General features: G+C 42.9%; 1 protein-coding gene across 1 annotated transcript; it reads left to right on the top strand.

The window, feature by feature from the left end:
* Positions 1–1,499: 1,499 nt before the first annotated feature.
* Positions 1,500–15,978, top strand: UBA2 (ubiquitin like modifier activating enzyme 2). The gene is made up of 17 exons (XM_083370825.1): positions 1,500–1,716; positions 3,660–3,743; positions 4,525–4,595; positions 5,176–5,240; positions 6,439–6,539; positions 6,652–6,773; positions 8,119–8,186; positions 8,511–8,632; positions 10,563–10,662; positions 11,813–11,973; positions 12,265–12,358; positions 12,448–12,560; positions 12,638–12,793; positions 12,959–13,055; positions 14,165–14,270; positions 14,526–14,653; positions 15,076–15,978. Exons 1-17 carry the CDS (start codon positions 1,570–1,572, stop codon positions 15,249–15,251), a joined length of 1,911 nt encoding a protein of 636 aa, XP_083226951.1. The 5' UTR covers positions 1,500–1,569; the 3' UTR covers positions 15,252–15,978.
* The last annotated feature ends 1,578 nt before the right edge of the window (positions 15,979–17,556 follow it).

Genomic DNA, 17,556 nt, shown 5'->3' with positions numbered 1-17,556 from the left:
GGAGGCAACTGGACTTTTTCTTTGAAGACGTTTCACTTCTCATCCAAGAAGCGTCTTCAGCTCTGACTGGATGTTGGGGAATGGAAGGATTTATATTCCTTGCAGACAACTGGTCCTTTGCCTTCTTTTAGAGAGTTGTTGAGGCCATTTGGAGGTTTACCTGTGTCCTCAGAGTCAGCTGAGTGGTGCAAATGGGTGTGGAGCCTTCTTGGCTGCAGGATGTTTTTCTGCCCTTCACTGTTGGAAGACAGGCACAGGATGTTGGCGATGAGTTTGTGTGGTCTGCATTCAAACTGAAGCGCAAATGGTTCCTGTAGTCTGAAATGTTTTCTGGGAATCCATTCATACTCCCTCACCATTCGAAGGGTGTTCGTCCCAAAGTGCATAGCTGAATAAATGTCTATGGAGGTTCTCAGTCATCCAGGTCGTGGTTGTCCCAAAGGTGTTTTTTTCAGGAGGCAACTGGGCTTTCTTGTTTTCTTTGAAGATGTTTCGCTTCTCATCTAAGAAGCTTCTTCACTGCCTTCACTATGGGACAATGGAATGGAACAGAATATAGAACAGAATAGAATAGGCCAAGTGTGATTGGACATACAAGGAATTTGTCTCCCGTGCATAAGCTCTAAATGTACATAGAAACAACAAATTAGATAATCACGAGATAGCAGTGGAGAAGATAGTAGAAAAGATGAGAAAGGTAACAGTAATACAGCCATACTACACAGGTAAATATCCTAGTCCTAGGCGTAAGAGAGTACTGTGGCACTTAGGTGTTCAGCCGAGCAACGGCAGAAGAGAAGGAACCGCATTTGTGTCTAGTTTTGGCCTGCAGCCTACAGTAACTGTCTCTAGACAGCCTGGAGGGCGCTCAGATCAAGGCAGTGCGTGTAATACGCGCCCACCAAGGCGCCCGCGCTGCTGCTGCTGCTGGAGGAGGAGAAGTCCCCGGAGGCTGCGCTCCCTGCTCCGACGCCGAAGCGCTCCAGGCCTCACTGGGGAAAAGGGCTTCTGCCGCGGCGGCTCTTCCTGCGCCCCTCCCGGACCCGCCGCGGGGCTGCCCCCTTCGCCGCCGTCCGCCGGGATGTTCTCGGCGGCCGCCCGGAGCCCACACCGGCTTGGCGCGGCGCGCCTCTTCGGTAAAGGGCCTTTCGCGAGGAGGCCGGCCTGGGTAGCGCTCCGGGCGGCTTCTCCCGCCTGCGCCTCTGCGGGGAAAGCCCGGGCTGGAAGCGGAGGCCGGCCGGACTCGGCCTTCCGGCCGGAGCGCCACCCGAGCGCCCTTCCTCCGCTCTGCGGGGCTCCGGCGAGGCCCGGCCCTGCTCGGGCGGCGGAGAGGCTGCCGAGGCCGCGGAGGGGCGGGGAAGGGGAAGTCCCGGGGGGGGGGGAAGGGGGAATCCCCGCTGCCGCCTGCCGGCCGCTAGGGGCGCCGCGCAACGAGGGCAGCGGCCGCTCTGGAAAAGGCTTCCCGCTCTGTGGTGACGGTCGCCGGAGGCGGCGTGAGGAGTGGCGCATGCGCGGGGCCTGGCGGGAGTCCCGGCAGTCCCTTTTCCCGCCCGCTTCCTCAGCGCTGGGATGGCGGCGGCGGCGGCGGCGCTGGCCCCGCAGGGGGAGCTGGCCCAGGCCGTGGCGCGCGCCCGGGTGCTGGTGGTGGGCGCCGGCGGCATCGGCTGCGAGCTGCTGAAGGACCTGGTGCTCACCGGCTTCGCCCACATCGACGTGGTGAGGCCCGGGAGCTCGGCGCCCGCGGCCGCTGGCCTCCCACCCCGGGAGGGGAGGGGCGGGGCTCGATGGCGGCGCGGGAAGGGCGCCTCCTCCTCCTCCTCCTCCCCCCCCCGCGGGGGCCGCCCGGCGCCGGACCCCGGCTCAGTCCGCAGGCCGGCGCTGGGCCTGCCGCGGGGCTCCGTGCCGCGAAGGCGGGCTGAGGCTGGGCCGGAGGGTGCCCGGATGGGCGCCGGCGGGAAAGCAGCCTCCGCGGCTCTCCGGGGCGCCTGAGGCGGGGGAGCGGCGGCGCTCGGGGCTGCGACGGGTGTCCGGCGGAGGGGCCCGGCCTCCTTTGCGGCAGAGCCGGTGGCCTCCTCGCCCGGCCCGCCCTTCGCCCTCCCCGTCGCCTGGTTCGGGGAGATGGTGAGGCAGAGGCCGGCCGTAGCTTGCCCTGACCCGGAGTCCCCCTGACGGGCCCTTTCGCGGCCTGGCCTGCTTAGAAGCGGCAGCTGCAGAGAGCCCGGAAAGGAAGAAGGGAGGGAAAGAGCAGCCTCTGGAAGTGTCTGTTGGGATGTTGAGTTCAGCTTTTCTGCTGTTCCTATCTGAAGTCCATTCGTTAGGTACTTGTGAGATCTTATGAAAGAATGTGCAAAGTAGCTAACTTAGTTATACCTGAAGCCGTTCTCCTGGATTAGTACATTGCAATTTGCACGATCGCAACATTAACGTAAAAAGTGACCTCCCCAAGTTAAAACTATTGAAACTGAATATGTCGTGTGAGTGCATTTAGTAGGTCTTTATAGTTTGCCTGTGGTTGCTTTAAGATTGTCTATTCATAATGGAGCTTTTTCTGCTGCTACTGCAATGCTTTGAAATCTATTCCCTGCAAAGTTGGAGGACCAAATGTTATTTACAAAACTCCTTAAGATTGGGAGGAGTCTGTTCCAGTGTTTGTGTACAGTGACTGCTGCGTATTTGTAAAAGAATTGTGCATGGTTTTCACAGAACAGCTTGGGATATGCAGGAAATATAAAATGCTTAAAATTCAAACTTTAATATCATAAACGTTAAAAAAAATGTAGAGGATTGCAAGTGATATTTTCAGACATCCATAAACTGCTATGTCCTTATAGATCTTTCTACCTTAAATAAGTGTACTTTTGCACCTGTATGGGATGGGTATAGGTAACATTTTTTCTGCTAATAAAGATTAGTTTAGCTATGTTTTACTGATTAATCTCATTCTTTAATTTGACTTCGCCAGGACATAGTGGTAGAACAAACATTATGATATTGGAACATCACTGATTTTATTTTATAATGCAAATGAAAATCAGTTATTACTTGTTGATTATTACAAAGTAAAAGCTAAAAAATAGGATAGAAGAGTATATATTTAATATGCAGCAGGTTGGATTCAGATTTAATTATACTGACAGCAAATACACTGATACTTTGATTAACCAAAGTCTCACTGATTTCAGTTATTCTAGCTTAAGTATAACTAAACCTGGACTCAAATTTTCTGTTTGCATTCCAATATTTATGGAATTGTTAAAGCCCCTACATGAAGCCTTAAGCATACAAAGAAGAGACCCATTTGGCACTCATGGATGTACAAGATTGTTGTGCACAGAACAGACAATATTGTATCATATATATTCTTTTCTGACTTCAGACTGCTAGTGGAAGCAGGCAATTAAAAATATTGAGAATTGATTAAGAAATACTAATAATAATTTGTATTCCACAGTGACCCAAATCTAGGTTGGTGTTCAGCTTTTAAGTTGAAATAGTACATAGCTGCATTTTTGCAGAAGACTGAGGTGAAAGCAAAGGGGTGGTCCATATTTCTGGGTCCTTCCTCATTCAAAAAGCAATACCATGATCTCTAATATGCATAACATGCTTTTGTTAATTCATCTGAACAGATCTGGTAACTACAATTACTATATTTCTAGATTGATCTGGATACCATTGATGTCAGTAATCTCAATAGGCAGTTTTTGTTTCAAAAGAAGCACGTTGGGAGATCAAAAGCTCAGGTAAGAGGAATCCTAAGTATATAGTTTCTTATATTTTTCAGCTAATTCAAATTATTCACTATTTATATCATCTCAAGAAGTCATTTTCAGTTTTTCCTCTCCATTTTTCATTGTACAAACAGTTCCTTAAATATTCATTTATTTTATTCAAGTTTGTGGCTTTCTAACTTACAAATTGTAGCCTTGGGTGTCTAAGACTGTGTTAAAAGCAAGTAAACAATAAATAACAAAAATACATTTAAAAAACACAAAAAATTATAACTCCGAAGATCTGGGCACTAAGTAAAATCATAAGTTATTTAGGACTTAGAGCAGGGGGTCTCCAGCCCCCGGACTGGGATGTGGCCCGTTTGGGTTGCACAACTGGCAGGCGAGTGTGCTTGTGTAGCTCCATTTGTGTGCAGCAGGCACCTCTATTATTTCATATCTATTAGAATTTAGTCCAATATAGCTGACCCACCGGTTCCCTCCCCTACCTCTTGGATGATAAAGTTGTCTTTCTATCACTTCCACCAGCGATCTTTGCAGCCCCCCCCCCCATCACACACACAGGTGTTCATGTACCAACTACTTTGCTTAATAACCAAGTCACTGGAAAGGATTGCCATCACTTAACAACAAGAGGGTGTACATATGCACTAACTTTTTGATTTGTTTCGTTTGTGTCTACCTGTTCGTCTTGTAGAATTATTAAAACTCCATAAGGTAATTTCAACTTACAGTATAAAATTTAGATTTAATTGGTTCTTGAGTATAAACATGCTTTCTTGATCTCTTGCAGGTTGCCAGGGAAAGTGTGCTACAGTTTCACCCACAAGCTAATATTATTGCTTATCATGACAGCATCATGAAGTATGTCTGATTCTTGTTCTTAAATGTTTTTAGTGCTTATTTTTTAAAAATGTGTTTTTTGGAAATAATTTCTGTTTGTCACACAGAGCTGAGTTTCTTTCATAACTTGTAGCATTGTAAGATATCAGACCATTTGAATTTTCTTTTTTTACTTAATTCTGATTTGGTAACAGAATACCTGATACCTCCTCGTCATCAGCTACACATATTCCAAACAAAGACAGATTTTGCTAGATGTCTGCCTAGATATAACACAGTCAATTTTATTCAGAAAATAAAATGTTTTAGTTTGGATCTTAACTAGCTTTTGCTTAAAGAAATAGATTGTGGAAAGAGCAGTGATCTTCAATCAATTAGCTTTCCAGCCTGAAAAAAACAGCCCTTTTTATTTTTCTTCAAAGTGTTTTGATATATTAACTGAAAGTATTTTTGAATTAACCTGCTAATCCATATAGTTTGTGTAATGGACTGGGTAACCAGTGGAATTACAAGCCTGATGATTTGATGTTTGGAAAAGGTTGTATTCACATAGGTTTCATTTGACAGATTTAACTAAGAGGTATGTGCTCTTTTTCTGCAGCCCTGATTATAATGTGGAATTTTTTCGTCAGTTCACGCTAGTAATGAATGCCTTAGATAACAGAGGTGAGATTTCTCTTTGCATCTTACATTTTTTAATGGGTCCCACAGAAAAACACATTTGTAACCTCAAATATTTGCTACTTCTCTTTCACTGTATTTTATAATAACATGGGGTACATAGATAGACAAGGAAGTAATATTTAAGAATTAATGTTAAATGCTCTGATTGTAAGTTGCTAATTTGCCCAGTGATCAAACTGAGCAATATCCGCCTGTAGAGGGCAAAGGGAATGGCTTTGAAGGACAGAAAGAAGAATTGCTGCTCACGTAGTGGTCAGAAATTAATTTGAGAAAATATGTCAGACAAGGCCCTCCCTAATTCACAGGAAGATAAAGCTTTGCCCCCCAAAATGACATAGAACAATCAGTCGGGGTTCAGTTCGTTAAATGTCTGTGGAGGTTCTCAGTCATCCAGGTCATGGTTGTCCCAAAGGTGCTTTTTCAAAGAGCTGAAGAAGCTTCTTGGATGAGGAGTGAAAAGAAAAGAAAGTCCAGATGCCTCTTGAAAAAAACACACTGGGATATTCAGTTCATTATTTGCTTCCATTAAATAGACAGAATCTTATCCAACTAAACATGTATTAATCTCACTCTAAGGGATATAACTTGGGAGACTCTAGGAAGTAGCTATCCTAAATCTCTTCCTCTTTGGAGGATTGTGTTGCTTCTTGTCATGCCCCCTTTCTTGGAATGTGCTCCCTCCCTAGAAACTGCTCTAATACTGTAGCCCATCGTACGTGCACCCCTTCCACAGGCACCAACTCTCAACAACGGCATAATTTTCTTAGAAAAAGAATAACAAAATTGGAAGGGACCCAGTCCAATCCCCAGCTTAAGCAGGAAGCCCTATACTGTTCTGGGCAAATGGCTCTCCAGTCTTCCTGAAAACCTCCAGCGCTTGAGCACCTACAGCTTCTGGAGGCAAGCCGTTTTATTAATTGTTCTCACTGTCAGGAAATTTGTCCTTAATTCTAGGTTGGATTTCTTTTCATAATTTTCCACACGTTACTTCTCGTCCTGCCCTCAGGTGCTTTGGAGAATAGGTTGACCTCTGTGAAGCCCCTCAAATATTGGAAGACAGCTATTTTAGTCAGGTCTATTGTGTAGGACTGACATCACTGTTCTTTCGGGAGAAATATGGCCGTATTGAACGTAGATTTCTTGGTTCTTGGAAGTCAGTAATGGTCATCTCTTTGCCCAGCTGCCCGTAACCACGTGAACAGGATGTGTTTGGCTGCTGATATCCCTCTTATAGAAAGTGGAACCGCAGGCTATCTTGGACAAGTCACTGTTATCAAAAAGGTAGGACATTATTATAATACTTTCTGGTCTCTGATGCTGCAGCATTATAATCCTCAAAATGTATTAATGCTCACTCTACGGTATTTTTTTCCTATTTTTTTCCTTTCAATAGGGAGTGACAGAGTGTTATGAATGTCATCCTAAACCAACCCAGAAAACGTTTCCAGGCTGTACCATTCGGAACACTCCTTCTGAACCCATCCACTGCATTGTCTGGGCCAAGTATTTATTCAAGTAAGCTGCCTCTTTTGAAGGGAAAAATGCCATTCTCCTGTTCCGGTCCCAGAGGAGTCCTGCTTCTCTTGGCTCTGCCAGCACTGAGAAATAACTCCTTGGGCTGGGGCTCTGCGCCTGGTTTATAGAGATTTTTCAGCTAGGACTATGATCGCATCTTGCAGAAGAAACCTGGGCGTAACAGATCATTACAGCCAGCGTGCTGTACACGTACGCACAAGGAAGATACGTTGTCCTGTCCTGTTCAGTTGCAGCTGCCAAGAGCGCCTGTGTTTCTGTGGAAACGTCTCTGAAATTTTTATAATAATTCTTCAGACATTCTTCTTCTAAAAGCTGCATTGAATGATGAATACCAAGAATATTATAACCAGCAGGGCCCTTTTGGACAACTTCCAATAGTGGCAGTCTGTTCTTTACAGATAAATCATCAGATAATTTGGAATTGGCTCAAAGGATGATCCAGGCACTAGAAACCCTTAAGGAAAGATTGAGGAAAGTGGTACATTTGGCCCTAAGAAGCAAACTCTCAGGAGGATGTAGAGGCAGTTATGAAACTCCTGTGAAGATGATATGTAGAAGACCAAAACCTGCCTTTGCCACTGCATAAAATAATGGATTAGAGAAAAGCAAATTCCAACGGAATGCCAGAAAATCTTCCTTAACAATAAATATATTTCAGGGTAGAGCTTGGAGGAGATAAGACTGCTTTGTAAAAGAGGAGGATTTACTACAGGTAAATTGAAACGGAAATTTCAGTCATTAAGCAGGCAGTTGTTATGAGAGTGATCAGGTGAGCAGACCTGATTTTGCAAGTGCTTTTACTGCAGTTGGTAAGTAAATCCCATAGTTGTTAAGTGAATCACATAGTCATTAAGTAAATCCAAACTCCCCAGTTGACTTTGTCAGATGTCTGGTGGGACAGTTGAAATCCTGATCGCTTGACTACAAGATGCTGCAACTGTTGTAGAAGTGAGCCAGTTTCCAAGCACCCAGATTTCAGTTCTGACTCCAGGGATGGTGCAAGGCATAAGTCACTTTTTCCTAGGCTGTTGTAACTTGAACTGTCATTAAATAAACGGCATAAGTCAAGGACTGCTGTATAATATTTGAATGCAGATCAAGACTGACTTGGACATGCAGCATCTCTAACTCTTACTATGGAATTTTTTTTCCTCTCTAGTACTTAAACACTTGCCTGGGTGATGTAGTGTTAAATTGGGCTAAATTCAGCAGACATTCCAATAAACCAAAAAGATAATTGCTTTCCCAAATGCTGTATTTGGGGAAAAGGTTCACATCCTTTGCTCACCATGAAATTTCATGTCTTGTGTGTTTGAACCCATAGCCAGCTGTTTGGAGAAGAAGATGCTGATCAAGAGGTGTCTCCTGACAGAGCTGATCCTGAAGCTGCTTGTAAGTGTAAAATTCTTCTTGTTCTTTAAATGAGCCCTTTACTTTGCCTATTGGCGGGCCAGAACCTTTCACGGCTTTTCTCCCAGAGGACCAACCAAGGCTGTTCCATTCTCCTTGCCACAAAAACATCGGTATCCAGACCATCAAAGTCTTAGGCATTTCCTTAAAAGGTTTTGGATTAAGAACATACACGTCTTGGAATCTAAATGATATCCACAATTGTCTGTGTGGGCTGTCTTCCTAAGAAGTACCTGCTCTTTGCCCAATAAAAGGCCTTGGGCAAAATGTCTTAGTAATGGATGTAACATGTCCCATTATTGACAGGGGAGCCAGCAGAAGTGGAGGCTAGAGCCAGAGCTTCAAATGTGGATGGGGACATCAAACGGGTTTCAACCAAGGAATGGGCTAAATCAACAGGCTATGATGCAGTTAAGCTTTTCACTAAGGTAGGGCATGCTCAGTGTTTATGTCTCTGCAAGCTGAAGAAAAACAGAAGTAAATGTCTACAATGGACTTAGTTCCATAATGCCTACTTGTATAATAGGATGTAGCAATGAAGTTAAATGAAACGTGGTACTATAGTAGTCGTCAGTTTTTAATTTTAAAAAGTTTTACATTTTTAAAATTTAAAATTGTAAAGCATTTCAATTTACTAAATAGTAATGTATTCTGAAAGGTGAAAACGAGAGTACATTCCCTATCCTCTATACCTCGTGAATATCTATTTAGCCCATGTGGTTGCTGTGGGGACCTGCCTGTTTTGATCAGGGACATTTAAGAGAGAAGAAGCTGTTTCTATGCTGTAGAACAGGTCCCCAACCCCAGGGCTGGTACTGGGCCAAGGCCTGTTTGGAACTGGGCTGCACAAGCGGCAGGCATGCGTGCTCGCATAGCTCCCTTTGCACAAGTGATGGGCACACACATGTGACGCTCCATTTGCCTTGGCCCTTCACCTTCCTCCTGCGTTGATATAGGTAAAGGTAAAGGTTCCCCCAGGGATGCGGTGGCTCAGTGGGTTAGGACGCTGAGCTTGTCGATCAGAAGGTCGGCAATTTGGCGGGTCGAATCTCGAGTGCCGCGTAACAGAGTAAGCGCCTGTTACTCGTCCCAGCTTCTGCCAACCTAGCAGTTCGAAAGCACGTAAAAATGCAAGTAGAAAAATAGGGACCACTACGGTGGGAAGGTAACAGCGCTCCGTGCGCCTTTGGCGTCTAGTCATGCCGGCCACATGACCACGGAGACGTCCTTGGACAAGCGCTGGCTCTTCGGCTTTGAAACGGAGATGAGCACCGGCCCCTAGAGTCGGAAACGACTAGCACGCATGTGCGGGGGAACCTTTACCTTTACTTTTAAAGGTTCCAGCTCTAGGGGCCGGTGCTCATCTCCGTTTCAAAGCCAAGGAGCCAGCGCTTGTCCGAGGACATCTCCGTGGTCATGTGGCCGGCATGACTAGACGCCAAAGGCGCACGGAACGCTGTTACCTTCCCACCGTAGTGGTCCCTATTTTTCTACTTGCATTTTTACGTGCTTTCGAACTGCTAGGTTGGCAGAAGCTGGGATGAGTAACAGGCGCTCACTCTGTTATGCAGCACTCAGGATTTGACTCGCCAAACTGCCGACCTTCTGATTGATAAGCTCAGTGTCCTAACCCACTGAGCCACCGCGTCCCCTTGCATTGGTATAGGAATGCTAAAACTCCAAAGGCTGCTGGCTGCATTTGCACTCCCCATGTTGTTTTAGAGAGTGTACTGTTTTTCATAGCGATCAGCTATACATTTGAGAAGGGAAAGCTGCTAAAAGAGCAAGAAGGGATTATGTGGACAAATGTTTGTATTGGGAGAGGAGTACCATTTTTTTGTCTGGGAATTGACCTGACTTAATTATATTTTTTTTGGGCCATTAGGCCAGCAGTTCCCAACCTTTGTGGCTTGGCGGCCAGGCTGGGAGGGAGAGGGGAACCGAGCTGGCATATATGTGCACACAGCTCCAATCATGTGAGCAGTGGGCTGGCATGCACATGCAGCTCAACTGCTGGCCCACCACTCACACCAGTTCTGCATAGGCCACGACCCGGTAGTGGGCCACAGCCTGGGGGTTGGGGACCCATGCGTTAGGCTACTTCAGCTGATGTTAAGCCTTTAGATTTCACAACATGTTCATTAATTTTGCTCACTTTATCAAATTTACACAAAATTGCATTCAACAGTTTAAGATATTTCAGAAATTTATTATTGTCAGCAAATTTCACGTTGTGTATCTTTGAAACAGCTCTGTTGCTAATATTCCCAATCAGCCCTAACACGAGAGCTCTTAATATTTATAGCGTAAAAGAACATCACTTAATATTAAGCTTCCTTTCCAAATCTGGATTTCTAGCTTTTCAAAGATGATATCAGGTACCTGTTAACAATGGATAAGCTCTGGAGAAAAAGGAAAGCTCCTATTCCTCTGGACTGGAATGAAATACAAAATCAAGGTAACCATTTTTAGATTAAGAGTTGAAAATATCTGAATCAGCCAAACAGTATTTCGATACTGGCCTTCAGCAAAACTGTGTATTTACATCATTTATTTAGTGCTGATCCCAGAATATTCTGAAGGATATGATCATGTCAATTTAAATTTGACAAGTTGTTGTTTATTGCCTTTCACAACTGCAGCTGTGAAAAGGTTGAGGATATTTGTATTATAAATGTTATGTATAAAAATCTAAGTGCAGTAAAGCCTCAACTTAGTGGACTTTTCAGAGAGGTGGGGGCTCAAATCGAGCAGTTGTGGAGATCTCTTGGTTGCCTTCTCAGCATTGGAACTGTTGTCCTTCAACTGTTTGAGGGCCCATTTCTCTGATTCTGTGTCGGCAAAAAAGTGTGGATCGCAGCAGGAAGCAGGCTGTGGCGAAGGGATTGCTGTTGCTTCAGCTCAGCCTTCCACCAGTCTGCCACCCAGCACCCCTGTCCAAAGATCTCTGCACTTCCAGGCTTCTTTCCCCAATTCAGATGCGCTCTCCTGGGCAGCCACCACCTCTTCTCATTGGGAATGTAAACATTTGTTTATTTGTATCCCGCCTTTACTATTTTTATAGTTCAAGGAAGCAAATACACTCAATGCACGTTTCTCCGCCTATTTCTCCCATAACCACCACCCTAGGTGGTGAGTGGAGCCGAGAGAGGACGAGTGGGCCAAAGTTACCCAACTTTCATGTCCTAGGTGGGATTTGAACTGGCATTCTGCTTCCTAGCCTGGTGCTCAACCATTAGATCAAACTGGTCAAGGAAGAAGCAGATTCCTCTTGTAGGGGAAGCAGCGGCCAAAGTCCAGACTGCTTCCAAAAATCAAAGACGAGCCCATTGTTTTGAGATACTGTTTGGGTGAATATTGTGCCTGTCCACTAAACTTTATCTCTGTTGAAGTGGCAGCTCATTTCCAACAGAAGGTAACACGATAAGACTGTTTGTGCTGCTGTTTATTTGCTTCAGATGTGTATTTGTGTTTGTAATAGTTGCAGCGTGAGTGGAACTCTCATTGTCTTAATGTACAAATAATATATTTGATGTAAATTGCATTCAGTTTAGAATGTTTTAAAGAACAATTTGCTCAGTTTTTCTTTTCTCCTTTTCCATCTGAAGATAGCAGCACATCTAATCCACAGAATGAGTCTCCTTTGGGCCTCAAGGACCAGCAGGTTTTAGACGTAAAGAGCTGTGCACATTTGTTCGCTAAGAGCATAGAGACGCTGAGAGTTCAACTGGCAGAAAAAGGTGATGGAGCTGAGCTTGTATGGGATAAGGTTAGTTCAGCAAATGTCTGAGAGTCTGTTTACTGCAGAGGAATAAACCAGCCTGCTAGCTAAGAAGTAGCACTGTATATTGTTGAACAGAGCCAGAAAACACTGTTTAAGATGAAATGAAGTCTGCTAAATGAATCCATTAGAAAATGTTCTTTACTGGACAAATGTGTGGAAGAAAGGTTTTGGAAATACACAAAACTGAAAAAAATGACCCATATATTTTATATTTATATTTCATGATGGGGCTGTTGATACTTTCTTGTTAACTGAAGATAGAAATCTTGATTACAGGATGACCCTTCTGCCATGGATTTTGTCACTTCTGCTGCAAATCTCAGGATGCATATCTTTAGTATGAATATGAAGAGCAAATTTGATATCAAATGTAAGTTTTGGCTTCCTTAAGCTTTTTCAAATACTTGCTGTGTTGTTTCTACATACAGGAAAAGCATCCTATTTTTGCTTCCTTTTCAGCAATGGCAGGAAACATTATCCCGGCTATAGCTACTACCAATGCCATAATAGCTGGTCTGATAGTGCTGGAGGGTCTAAAAATTCTCTCAGGAAAGATTGAGCAATGCAGAGCGGTAAGAGTGGTAGCAGCTGATTGCTTTCCTTTTTCTCCTTGGCCCTCCCGAATATATGATTTGTTTTCTCCTCTAAGATCTTCCTGAACAAACAACCTAACCCCAAAAAGAAGCTGCTTGTTCCTTGTGCTCTGGACCCCCCTAATCCTAACTGCTATGTTTGTGCAAGTAAACCAGAAGTGACGGTGAAACTTAATGTCTACAAAGTCACTGTTCTGACACTGCAAGACAAGGTAAGTCAGCTGCACTTTTTTCCATTCAATCCCTGCTTGAACAGTACTGATAGAATGCGCCTCCCCAGAATCTGTGCCCCGACTGATTTTTAACCTTCTTGTTTTTAATTTAGAGAGAAAGGGAGAAAGAATTTTAGCATCTGAAAGTGTATTTTTATCTAACAGATAGTTAAAGAGAAATTTAATATGGTAGCGCCCGATGTCCAAATAGAAGATGGAAAGGGAACTATTCTCATCTCTTCAGAAGAAGGAGAAACTGAAGGTATGAAATTAAAGCTAAAACAGGATGGTGAATATTAAAAAAGGGAAAAAAACAGTTCTCAACTTTATGTTACATTTCATCAGTATTGCTCTGTCCAAACTCCACAATACTCGGTCCCACCACAACAGAAACAAACGCCTTATTTTTTTCTGAAAGCACATCACATTGTATTCTGGTTATAATTAATTTAACAAACACATCCTCTTCTCAATTCACCACCTTTAGAACTGAACTAATTTCCATTCCCCTTGTTGTCTAATAGGAAGACAACAAGGCAAAATCAAAAGTAAATTCTCACTCACTAAAATCTGCTTGCAGTTGAAGCAGCGAAAGGGTGAAAAGTGTTTGCAGGCAGAAATAATAGGATTGAAAACCGAGATCTTCAACAAGGGCAGCAGCCTTCAAGGAAAAATTTGCTGCTTCGATAAGGTCACCCCCGTCCCTTATTCTCCTCCTCCTTCTCCAAGAAGCAAAAGAGAACAATGGTGGGGGGGGGGAGATTTCCCTTCTTCAGCCACTTGTAAAGCAGGAAAAACTCACGAAATGAGAGCAGTGGCGTCTTTGGGAATCAAAAGCTATTCTCCTTGTGTCCTTGCCAGAAGTGTGAGATGCAAGGAAAGGGGTACCTGTGAGGGAGAGGGAAAGCAGAAAAGGTTTCACCAATGAGGATTGGAGAGTGACTCACCTGGGCAAGTATGGAAGTGGAAGAGATAAATGAGGAAGAAGGGAAAGAGCTCTCAAGTCCTTCTCCCACCCTGAGCTGAACTACAAAGAGGAGTGCCTGTCAGGCTGGAAGATGGCATGCTTGCAGTTAGACATGGGGGTTGAGTAAGAATGTATTTTTAGTCATTGTTAAAGCAACTGTTTGGTCAAGGAAGAATTAATTCTGAAAATACTGGCTCCTGCACTTCCATAAAACCTTTACATCTTTTGTGCATATTCTTTTCTCAGATAAGAGTACATGCATCCCCCACTTTTTTCAGTCAGGCAAAGAACTGACTATAATTCAATGTTTGACCAGCCTTGTGTTTGATTATTATAACCTTTTGTAGGCGAATGACGTTTTTTATAAAACATGACGTGTCCTTTTTCTGATTTCTTGCTTACAGCAAATAACCACAAGATGTTGTCAGAATTTGGGATTCGAAACGGCACCCGGCTGCAAGCAGATGACTTTCTGCAGGATTATACCCTACTGATCAATGTGCTACACAGGTGAGGAAGGTCAGATCCAACTTTATGAGATATGGCTGAAATTAGAATTTCTGCAGAAAGAATGAGATTGCTAGCAGAGAGATCAAATCTGGCTTTTCTTGGCCAAATGCAGAAACTCTTCTCATTAACCAGGCAGCCTTGCCCATAGAAGCTTATTGTCTATATTATTATTATTATTATTATTATTATTATTATTATTATTATTATTATTATTATTATTATTATTATTATTATTATTATTATCTTTTTGAATAGTGAAGACCTTGCAAAAGATTTGGAATTTGAAGTTGTTGGCGATGAGATCATTGGTCCCAAATCAGAACAATCCACTAGAAATATCACCAATGGGAGTGATGATGGAGCTCAGCCTTCGACATCTACAGGTAAGGAAAAAACAATATTGCTGATGTACTTTGGTCATTTTGGAAGTTTTGGCAGCCAAGTTGCATGTTGAAATGTAATGCAAGTTGAATAAAACTAATTTGTACATTTTTTAATACGCTGTAAAACACACAGATTTTATTTAATCCTCTAAATAAGGATTACACCAATTTCTTTCCTACTAGATTTGTCTTGTCCTTACAACCACATGTCTTCTTCTCTCTCTGCCAGACATTTTAGGAATTAAAGTGGTTTAGTAATTCACATCCTTCACTGCAAATGTCAGGTTGTGACATATTCATAAATGGTTGTTCTCAAACAGCAGAAAGTATTGATAAAAATAAAAATGCATAGATGCTTCCTGTAAACTTGCATTTTAAAGAACTGTAAAAACGGTTTGCAGTATGATAACTTTCTTTTCCAGCTCATGATGATGATGATGATGATGATGTTCTGATTGTTGAGACTGAAGAAGTTCCATCCAACAATGCCGATGGCACAGAAGCTAAGCACCGCAAGAGGAAGTTTGAGGACAAAGAGTACACTGGGGTGAAAAGAATGCGATCCGAGCTGCCAGATGATGTGATAGCCCTGGATTGAGGGCTGCCATGCCAGAGGTTGTGCCCAAACAGCCAATGGAAGGGAGGTGTGAATAGCTGTATCAGCCCAATTTGCAAAATCTCTGCCATTGTCTTTCCATCAAATGTAGATCTTCCCCAGTATGCAATTTGGAATATATTGGGGTATCTTATCTAGTCACAAAAATGAAGCGCTCCATAATGTTTGAAAGATGAATTGATAAAGGAAAACAAAGGAACCGCAGATGAGTGAAGAGTTATAAATTGGTAAATTTTAGAACATTTCAATTCTGGTTTAAAAAAACATTTCTAAGCCTAGTTCTTGCAATATCACACCTTCAGAACTAAATTTGAAAATGAATGAGTTGTGTTTCAAGTAATCATTGGAGGCTATGTAAATTACTGTAAAACAATATTCCATCAGCTGGTAGTGCCTGCTGTGTCAAAAATGGATGTTGGTGTAGTGTTAGAATTTCAGATTATTTATATAGGATGTTATGTAAAACTTAACTGCTATTCTACCAGGCATCTGATGGACCAAATAAATACATTAGCTATAAACTACATCTGTTTGCACAGACCACCTGTGTGCTGACATGAGGATTTGTAAAATGACTTCATAATATTGTACTAACTTTGATCTTAAGTATCCATAAACATACTGCAGGGCTTTTGAAAAACTTTCTTTGTTGGCATTGAAAAGGGAGGGTTTTTTAAATAAAAAAAATTCACTGATTTGTCCGAAAAAAGTCTTTTATTTGCCATGAGAACATTTAAATCAACTTCTTAAGTGAATTCACTGTTTCAAAGTATGAAAAGTAAGTTGAGAAATGTAATCCAACTGCAAGGGACATAAAAAATCGATGCATTTCTGTAAAACCAAAATGAATGTGACACCAAGAAACAATTCCATTTACCTCTTAGGAGATAGCAAATGATGCAAGTAAAGACTTATCGTTTTTCTCCCCCACTATTCAAAACATAGAACGGGACTTCTGCTACTTGTATTCAAAGTGTGTATGTGTGTGTGTGTGTGTGTGTGCGCGCACACACATACATATACATACAGAGACACATGTAATTTGTTTACTGATTGCCTCATACAACTGTTCAAAATTATGACTTGTTGAGAAAATATTTTGCAATCAAAGTGCTCATTTATCATCTTTGCAGCATCTCAATTGTTGCATGCCATTAGTCAGCAGTACACATCCTATAGCTGATCCTTGTTTTTTTCCCTGCACAGAATACAAATATTGGAGAGAAAGGGATTAGAAGAAAGAGGCACATATAGAGAATACACTTGGAGGAGGCACAAGTGCACTCCTTTCAGTATGTTTTCTTCTTTGCTTATTTTCTTCTAATCTCTTCCTCTCCAGTGAAGTGAAATACAAATATTAATTCCGTTCTTGCTAATTTTCCCAGCATAGGGATAAGCATTCCAAAGGGTAGAGAAGTGAGGGAGAAAGGAACAGTGAAATAAAATTGTCAGCATGCTCACGATTTTGCATTAGCAACCATATCAGCAATCCAGCTGCTAGTCCCCAATTGTGGTCATAAAATGAAGAATACCTGCAACTTCTTTGTGCTGGGGAAAGCTGTCCTTTACAGATGGCTTAAAATTCTGTTTAGATGGCACCATCTCATAGTTACTTCTTCAGATGATGTTCTAGCTAATTAAGCATGGAGGGTAAGAGGGTTGCCAGCTTTATTTAATAATCAGGAGAGGAGGAGAAAGAGCTCCAGACCATCTACTACCTACAAAATGTGGTCAGAATAAAACTGCAGCAACAGTAGGTCACAAGTTTATACGAGCTATGTTCCCTGATAGGAGTTGGAGCAGGTGAACCTCCAAATCCGCTTTTCCATTTGTGCTTTCTTGTATATTCCCTCTTTAGTCTCCCTCATATACTCTGGGTTCAGATACCACACTAAAGTTAAATCTAGCCGCCCAAAGTTGCTCAAGGGTAAGACAGGTGGTATACAAATTTAATGATTAACAGTTGCCATATCCCCATAACACATTTCTACAGGCTATGATATTGGAAGCTCAAACTACCCAGTTTTAATCTAATGTAAGCTATGTGTAGGAGAACCAGGCTGAGCCTGAGAGAGGGGTCAAATGTGTCATCAGGCTCAAGTCCCTTTGTGCCCACAAAAGATCCCACGTACCTTGAATTCTGTTGACTCTTCTGCCAATTTGCTTTGACCATTAGGTCAGGTTCTTGTAGAAAGTGTTAGCATGCTAAACCTGAATTCATTTGAATTGCCTAGGCTCCTGATTTTTTGCACCTGACACTATGAATCCATCTAGTTAGCCCATATTC

Source organism: Vipera ursinii (assembly GCF_947247035.1).
Source record: "Vipera ursinii genome assembly, chromosome: 10".
In the NCBI taxonomy this organism is placed as follows: domain Eukaryota; kingdom Metazoa; phylum Chordata; class Lepidosauria; order Squamata; family Viperidae; genus Vipera; species Vipera ursinii.
This window is presented reverse-complemented; position numbering and strand designations above follow the sequence as displayed.